We start from the raw sequence: 9669 nt of genomic DNA, 5'->3' as shown, positions 1-9669 counted from the left end.
TCTAAACGGACACCTGAAACGACATTTTTGACGGACATTTTTACATCAACGATTTTGTATAAATGTTACCGCCATATCCTGGAAGAACCGCTCACTTATGAGCCACGCAGTGATGAATTATCACAGCAAAATGTAGCATGAATTAGATCGCATTATCGATCACATATATATCTAAACAGACATATAGAGCCATAGATGGCGACAACATCAGAAAAAAGGGACATTGAAAGATGACGATAAAATTGCATGTGAAATTAGACTCGTAGACATTTGCTGAACCAAAGCGAATCCCAGCACGACTGTCTTGATCAATTTTATGTAAAACATCTGAAACAAAGATTTAGTTCATCATATGTTTTGCGGTGCATGTCCTCTGCAGCGAAGGATTCGAAATAAATTCGTCTGAGACAAAGAGGCGATTTTCTTTGTCCTCGAATATACTTAGGGAATTATGGACAAACGAAGCTACATTGATTGGAGCTCCACAAGTCTTGGTCGACAGAGCCAAACTGCAGTTCTTTGTGGAACTTTGTACTTTTTTTTCCGTATTACTTTGGAATTATTAAGTTGAGCGTCAACACTAGAATAAAATCTATGGTACCCCGCCTCGCTTGGTCATTATCCGTCAAGCAACGTTTTCTGGTTGTCGAGAACACTCCCGCAGCGAGTACGATTTTTGAAACATTCTACCGATAATCGTGAAAACGGGAATTAATTTATTTAAAATATGTATCTTTACTCCGTGCGTAGGTAACAGTCTTAAAATTATTTCCACAGCAGAGTTCATAATTGAAAACCAATTGCTCGGGATTTAAAAATAATTAAATAAATTCCCAAATAGATTTTGAGTCAAAAATCATACTGTATTCGATTACAGTGATTTTCGCTGAAATAAATTTCACCTACAGTTGGTAGCTCCTAGATGCAAAAAGGTTACTGTTGATTGTTGATTTGATTTGGCGAGCACTTCTTAGTGTAGATAGAATCTACATCTCTAATAATAAGCAACTTGTTCAATATTTTGAGTACTTCCTAAACTCTGTGATAAATACCCCCCATCTAGTTGTAGATGGCTTCCAACACTCTCTGGTATAATATTAATTTTGTCGCAAATATATCATATTTATTTCAACAAGCAGCTGTCTATTTGTTTATCTACATCCACGTTGCTAAATCGTTTAAAATAATTTATCCATATAATTGATGCTGGAATATAACTCAAAAAGTTATTTCAAACTGTTGAGACTAATTCGTTGTTCAGGATCTCAATTTGTCTCAAATAATAGATACAGAAAGATGCACCTGAAAAATATGTTTCTGATGATGCAAATGCTTGTGTTCCTACCGTGTGATGTACAAGCAGTTCAGTCAACCATCAAACCATCGACAACAACGTCAATTTCAACTCAATATCTGACAACAGCGGCTATCCCTGAGACTGCACGCGGTGCTGCCAATGCTACCACGTTTAAGCCTGCAGGCGCAACAGCAACTGTTGCTCCTGATGATGAAGCTTTTTCATCTGATGCTACAGCCCTAAATCCTACGGCGGAGATCACGACCATCTCTTCAGTCTCATCTTCCTTGTTGTCTGAGGGAACTACGATCACTCAATCTCCGTCGGCTTATGTTTCTGGTAGTCAATTTTTTTTAATAATAATGAATGAGAATGCGATAGTAGATGCTTTTACACCTATTTTCATCCAGTAAAATATTAATTCAACGTCAGATGCTTTTGGCCAAGAATCTCATCTTTTTAATATCTTTAAATTAGTAGTTTTTTATTGAAAAGCTTAAATTTTTATGAGATCCTGCCACAATTGAACACGGACATTATTTAAATTCTGAATAGTTTGCTAAAGTTTTTAATTCAAATTAATTTAATGTATTTCATCTATCGGGTTTGAATAACAAACAATTTATGATTTATACAAAGTCTACGCTCTTTATGAACAACATTTTATTTACTTTTTGAAGCCTATTGTTTGCCCAGTTCTGAGAACAGTTGCTCCACATTCGTATGTATGCTTCCTTTATATAACAAATGTATTATTTTATATGTTGTTATACATAATTATCGAAAATTTAATTCAGTCAATCGAAAATTTAATTGAATCAATCTGGGCATTTTTATTCTTCAGTTGCTCACGAGGTCATAATGGTCGAATTCATGTCTGAGACGTTGCTCGCGAAAACGGACATAGAAAATCGTCACGATGAGGTCGAAAAAATTGAGAGCTACATGATCTACAAAAGTCCTGAACATATGAACTTTGGCGCACCGTTGTCTGAGGCATCCGTGTGTCTTTGGGTGTATCTGACGTATCTGAGATACACCAACGACTTCATGGTCATCAGTGCACCAAGTGACAGCTCCACGTTTGGGTACTACTTTGTTCTGCTTGGAGGTATGTAATTATGATAGTAAGTTCGTTGTAAAGTTTCTAATCAATTAATATACTTATCATCAAAATTATTCTTTCTGCGTGAAAATAGTATTGAATTGATTATCTAAAAGAGCCCTTGCATAAGCCAAAAAATGTTTGCAAATAAGGTTACGATGTGGCCCAATTTAATTTCTTTAAATGGTTGTGAGTATTTCAGGCAATTTACATGGGCAAATCACGAAGATATCTCACATATATGGATAATTCTTCTCATAGGATTCGCTTCTCAGATGTACATCCAAACTCACATTTGTTCCCGGAACTTCGAGTACGAGATCAAATTACGACGCTGGACGCATTTCTGTGTCACAATGGGCGCTGACGTAAAGCTATACATCGATGGTAATCTTGCGAAATCGGATTCGACTTGTTTCCATAACGGCACTGAAATTCTGACCTCAGAAAATGGTTCAATTGAACTCGGAATGAACTCTTTCGTCGGCAATGCAATTTTCGGCAAAATGGCAGATTTAAGGCTGTTTCCAATCGTCTTGAATGACACGCAAGCTCTTGCTGTTTATGAGTTTAGTGATCAATTTAACTCACACAAAGAAATGATTGTAATGAGAAACAAAACTAGTGATGATCCAAATAGCGATGGTCAAAGCCGGGACGAAAATAAACCATACGTAACTCCAGTCTCGCAAATGAGAATTGAAGAACTGCTTACCCCTCAATCAAGCCACATCTGGATGCAGTTGACTGTAACACAGGATCAACAAACGGCTGCCAAGACCTGCGCTAAATTCGGAGGAAATCTTCTTGACCCAACTAACATCAGCATTGCGCACATCACCTCGTACACCCGCATTTTTTTTACGGAGAACCTGGCGAATTACTGGATAATGTCCTTCAATCAGAGTTGTCTTTCAATGAGTGTCACGTCATCCAGTGTTCGCTTCAATGTTATAGGTTGTCACATACATCTAAGGAGTATATGTTCTGTTCCTCGTGACACTAACTTTTATCTCATTCGAAATGACGAACGAACGTCGTTCAACCTGGTTGAGAGAAAAAGTGCATGGTACTCTAAAATAAATTATCAGATTGAGTACTCTGATGAGTATCGCAAGGTCTATTTCATGACAGCACTTAATCAGAAAATATTGTTCGAAGTACCAAACTTGTCAATTGATAAATTAATGGGACGATTAGAATGGGAGGAACCGCTTGGGCAAAGAACTTTTGAGCGAAATATTTTTACATTCTCAGTTTGTAACTCAAGTCAATTCACTTGTTCCTCTGGCAACTGCATCGAGCTCGAAAAAACATGCAATTTCGAGATCGATTGCGACGATTTCAGCGACGAAAAATTGTGCAACTACACGCAGAAGCGGCCGTATTATTATGACCGCCAGTTGGCCGGTATTCCAAAACTCACTGTGAGCTTGGAGGTGAACCTCATGAGGATAATTTGCTTGAAAATGGATGACGGAACTGTTCAGATTGAGCTGCAAGCCATCGCCAAATGGAAGGATACATTCATAAAGATGTGAAGACGCTGGTGCCACGTTCTGACGCCGCGTTCTACTGGCAGCCCAACATTGTGCTCTCAGGAGTGGTCAACACGGATGCGCTGGCGCTCTCGATGGACAAGGAGCCCCAGGACATGTACATCATCGCTCAAGAGGCCGGCAAGGCCGTACTGTTCGACGCGCAGGAAGGTGAACTGTTTGTTTTGTTCCATCTTCATTCACGTCTCCAAATCTGTTTGTATCGCACAACGTATATCATTCCAGCAACGTATTTGTTGAAATTATGTGCGCAGAATAGAAAAATTCATTCTACCATAAAAAATATCTACATGAAAAAAAATTTGAACATTTTAAAATTATTTTGGTTTTGGTGCATTCCGGAAGCCTGCTTTGCCCTTTTTCATCCTTCTGTTTATATATTTCATTTTCGGAGATAAGCATGCCACAGGGCGTAGTAACCAGCGAAGTTAACTGCACAAAGCGATCGCGCCGTTTTTCCACAGCCATCGTTCATGCCTGCTCAAGTTTAAAATGGTCGGTCAAAGAAAACGCGGAACGGGCCTTAATCAACCTGATTGTCTGCATGATGGTGGGGAGTCGGGGCAGAGTGAGTATGTTAGCCCAGAAGTGGATAGGCCGGAATTGATGAGGCTGGATGTAGTACCGACTGGATACGAGCGATTATGCTTGAGAATGGGATACTGCTTTTCGGGCTGCTATCCTTAATTAAGCTGTGCATTGCTGGTTTGGCTTACGGTTTTCCAGCGCCGTCTGCTGCTTCTGGCTCTGAGGCTGTGTGTAGTTATTGTATGCTGAGGCAGGGCCTCGGTTACGGGGGCGATTTAAGACTTAAATTTAAGACCATGCACCAAAGTTGGAATCGATCACTCTTACCGCAATTTAAAATGTTGTTCATAAATAAATTAAGACTATGGGCGTTGTTGTTCAAATTAATAATGTTTTTTTCGCAGTGCTTGAGCTAAGTGGGGAGGATATCGTGATTGAGCATGAGAAGTCAAAGATCGTGACCTTGACCTGCGACTTCGACCTCTACATATACCCTTTTGACGTGCAGGTCTGTCATTTTATTCACTCTACTGCACATCATGCGTCCTTGGTTAATGACATTCTCATGATAAGGACATAAGGTCCGCAATGAGAATGTTTCAAGTGAAACAGCAGCTCGTTGTCAACTCATTGCACTTCGAAATGCTTGGTTGGAAGTCTTTATTGATGTTCAGGTTAGCTTGCCATATAAGAGCCATCATATCTTAACCCTCAATTTGTCACTTGAGTTTAGTTGCTACATCATTTCCGTTTGATCATTGCAGACGTGCAACCTGACCATGGCGCTGGTAGGAAAAATAAAATCCGATGCTCAATGGCAATCTGAGTGGAAGGAGAACAATGATTACTCTGGCAGTTCTCTCCACCTCTACACCTTCATCCACTTCAAGAGAATGATGCTGCAGGAGGAGGGAAACCCGGTAAGTGTTGTTGTTATGTTTAAAGGCTTACAAAAAAGCTTGCAAGCCTTTACACTGATCCTGAAGTACTATGAACATTTATTTGACGGAAAACTGTTAATCTAATATCTTGTCGATGATATCTCCCTTACCGGATGAGGTACAGTTGAATCCGCATGTTACAGCCAGGCCTTGATTTTATAGTCTTCATCTGATCTCAGCTGCTTCAACCGAGCAAATTGCATTCCACTGCTTGTTTCGAGCATCTGTTATTCCAGTTGCATCTTTCGTGTTGATGTTGTTCCAGTTGCATATTCCGAGCAGATGTTCCAGTTGCATCTTATGAGCATCTGTTCCAGTTGTATCTTCCAGGCACACGTTATTCCGGTTACATCTTGCGAGCATCTGTTGTTCGAGTTGCACCTTCCTAGCAAATGTTATTCCATTTGCATCTTCCGAGCAGATGTTATTCCAGTTGCAGCTTTCAAGCATCTGTTGTTCCAGTTACATCTTGCGAGCATCTGTTATTCCAGTTGCATCTCCCGAACATCTATTATTCCAGTTGCATCTTCCGAGCATCTGTTATTCCAGTTACATCTTGCGAGCATCTGTTATTCCAGTTGCATCTTCCGAGCAGATGTTGTTCCAGTCGCATCTTCCGAGCAGATGTTATTCCAGTTGCATCTTCCAAACAGCTGTTATTCCAGTTGCATCATCCGAGCATCTGTTATTCCAGTTGCATCTTCCGACCATCTGTTATTCCAGTTGCATCTTCCGAGCAGATGTTGTTCCAGTTTCCGAGCAGATGTTGTTCCAGCTTCGCGTTGCACGTCGCTTCGGCAGCCACGTCCTCGTGACGTTCCTGCCGTGCTTCGTCTTGCAGCTCATCGGACTCAGCGTCTTCGCCGTTCCTCTGGACGACCTCCCCTCTCGTCTCACCGTCAGCATCTCATGCCTCATCGTCATGGCGGCGCTCTTCACTCAGGTATTGATAAATAGTTACAATACGTTGTGAACATGCATTTATCACGTCTCATCGCTTTGGCGGTGCTTGAACTTCACTCAGACGTAGATCAATAGATTTGTTCTTTTACGGGTTGTTCTGAACAGAAATAATCTATTGATTTGTTCTTTTTTTGTTCATATATTTCTTCTATCGAGTCCTATCCTTATGGCAGCGCTTCAACTCAGGTAGAACAAGATCTAGATGTTTTAATCGTTTTGTTGGGCACGAGCAAACACATTAATCGCATCCAGTTTCTCTGACGGCACTCGTCATACATTTTTTTACAGCGAAAATTGTGGCTTTCAAGGCGAATAATTGACATTCAATCACGATATAAGTAAACATGTTTTTCTCAGTTCTATATTCACATGCAAAATATAACATGGCCGTTGCCACTTGCCTTTTAATTTTGTAGTAATTAAGTTTTTTTCTTTTTTTACCTATTATAATATAGCTTATTTATTATATAGCTTCTCTGATACATATCTGTATAGCTTCTTTGAAAAGTGAAGTGTGATTTGTGATATCTCGTTACCAGAACGTTGACAGAAATCCTCAACCAAGAAATTCTACGATTTAAGCTAATCGTGCCAACGACCGGCGAAATTTGAATTTGTGAATATGATAGTTATTTTTAAACTCTCCTATAAGTATTTATTTTGCATGTAAAATATATTTAAGCTTCAATAGCGTAAAACAATGCAATTTAAACTTCAATGAGAATAAATCACGAACGAAATCTTCTTTTTATTCAATGATTTTTTATTCATACAAAATTGCTCGTATCCATTCCTCGTACAATGTTGATGCTGCAGTCGTCATACCGAAACGATTATTCCTCAAATTATTTTGTGTGCGGTTTTCGGTTTCTGCTATGAAATATTCACAGAAATACTTTTCTTTGCTCAATATCATTTCGTCGACAGATCAGCTCGACGCTGCCAGTGTCTGCCGACCCCAAGATGATCGATGTGTGGATGTTCGTCCACGTGCTGATGCTCGCGGTTGTCTTCTTCTCGCTGCTCGCGCTGGACAAAATCCACGTAGGAACACTGCAGGATAATGAGGAGCGACTCCAAGTTTGGTTCGAGGTAAAATAAAGATAAAAAAGGTCACATTAACAAACGTAAATTATGCATTAAAATGTAAATATGCCTGTATAAAAACAATGTATGCAAGTCATTTTTAAAATGAAGCGTCAAGATATGAAAAATACGAATTTCAACAGGTGATGCATTTCGTTCATATTGTCTAGAAGATATTTATATGCTCAATGTAAATGTCGTATGCTGACCTTGAGCAGAGAATGCAATTTCTAGGGGAAGTACGAGGAGTTTTCGGCTAATTTTTTGGATTACTTTGCTGGGTTAGTTAATGTGCGAACGGACTTTTGAATAGATATTCAAATTATATGAATCTAATGTCTGATAGGTGATATGATGTAATTAATAAGTACAAGTGTGCACACAACGTCATATTTTTGCATATATTTTTAACAGAAAAAGAAGGTGTGGCCCATGAACCTACCAAAGGAGCCAGGCAAACGCTCGCTGTCCCGCCGAGTGAACCTCTGCACTGCGCTGCTCTTCGTCGCCCTCTACCTCGCATTCGTCGCTGTCTTCATTGTTTACATTTACGTCTCCAGGAATAATCAGCTTTACGGAAATTAATTTTCGTGCATTGCTGCGTGCGAGTAGTCCACTTTTATTGGCAAGTAAAGAAGTTCTGAATGTAAGAATAAACTTGAATCCAGCGCGATGAATTTGCCTTGGTCGAAAATCAAATTATCTTACTAGTTTTGACTCTTTCCTATACTTCGCATGATCGTGCCATGCATTCATTTAACTGCGCCATGAGGACACAAAAGTTTACAGGGTTTGACTACCGACAACAATTTTATAATATTTTCTTAAATTTTTAGAAAAGTTAGTGTTTCACCATGCACGTTTATTGTCTCCGTATAAGATACTACTACGATACTTGGGAAATATTAATATAATTTTGACAGGCCACAGGGTGGCCAAGTGGTTAACGTTCAGAGTGCCTCGATTGGAGCAGAGAGGTGCGGGTTTGATCCCAGCTCTGTGCGCCAGTTTCTGGTCAGAAGCGAGGCCGGGCGGTTAAGCACAGCAGAATTGAAGCAGTGAGTTGCGCGTTCGAGACCGCAATAAGCTGTGGATGTCCTGCAATGTTAAGAATCGGCGATAGGCCTACGGCCTAATAAACGCAGAAACCGCTATATTATATTATATTATTACATGTCAAAATTGACTAAGATTGGTAAGACTCTATCTCTAAATAATCCTAGGAAGACTTCATGTAAAATCTAGTTTATCTCAGGGAAATAGCAGTAAATATCATTCAGACTTGGGTTCCAGTTTAGTCTTCTGGATATCAACGTAGTGTGAGAACTAACGTCCGACCATTTTATTTCTGTCAAAAACGGTTTTCATAAACGGTTATATAAAATAATTGCAGTGACAACTGAAAAATAGACAAGTGAAGCAAATAATTAATTCGTGTATAAAATCATTCAAGTATAGGTTTGGCAGTAAAAATAAGTACAAATTTATCATACTCGCTCTGGGTACGAATAATGTTTAGCAAACTCTGGAAAGCACGGAAAGAAGAGTGGCAGCCATGAACGTTGTGTGAAATTGACCTTTCCGCACAATTTGTTAAATTTTAGGCCCGGTACCCATTTCACTTCGAGAGCTTGATACGTCGCGTCGCTAGCATTCCTTAATTCAAAGTTACTTCGTAGCTCGGGATTTGGCACCGAAAGAACTTCTTGCATCGGTGGGCTACTGTAGAAGCCGAGAGATTTTACGGAACCATAACTGTCGTTTGAAATCCTTTAGCGCCCACCCTCCGCTTGATGCGCGATTTACTTTGCCTTCGAGTGGAAGTCGTTCCTGAGTAAACCACCATTTTGGGCAAACATGTGATAGCCGAGCTACAGTGGCAGGGTTAAGTTGTAATGTAAGTAATAATGATTACGCGTCATATGAGAACACGTGGCTCCGCCACGCGTCATATGAGCTTTTTACACATATGACGATTTATGACGTACCTTGGACTAATTTATTTGAGTGATGGATTGTGACAAGTTGTGGTAACGAATGTAAAAATGGCTAACAATCAGCAGCTAAATATAAAAATCAAAATCTGTCATTGCTCCGCTATTAAATTTCACAAATAAACTACGATATCAACGGGAATGTTATAAAAATGTTCTGCGTACTTATTGATCAGTTATGATTGCAAACAACAAT

At 39.6% G+C, this 9669-nt stretch overlaps 1 protein-coding gene across 1 annotated transcript; it reads left to right on the top strand.

The window, feature by feature from the left end:
- Positions 1-3915: 3915 nt before the first annotated feature.
- On the top strand, positions 3916-8064 carry LOC108668027 (glycine receptor subunit alpha-3-like). The gene is made up of 6 exons (XM_018155152.1): positions 3916-4111; positions 4894-4997; positions 5254-5409; positions 6125-6373; positions 7321-7485; positions 7894-8064. The coding sequence occupies exons 1-6, from the start codon at positions 3916-3918 to the stop codon at positions 8062-8064; spliced, it is 1041 nt and encodes a 346-aa protein (XP_018010641.1).
- Positions 8065-9669: the final 1605 nt, after the last annotated feature.

This window comes from Hyalella azteca, unplaced genomic scaffold (genome assembly GCF_000764305.2).
Source record: "Hyalella azteca isolate HAZT.00-mixed unplaced genomic scaffold, Hazt_2.0.2 contig12305, whole genome shotgun sequence".
NCBI lineage: Eukaryota > Metazoa > Arthropoda > Malacostraca > Amphipoda > Hyalellidae > Hyalella > Hyalella azteca.
The sequence above is the reverse complement of the archived record's forward strand: the minus strand, read 5'-3'. Positions and strand labels throughout refer to the sequence as shown.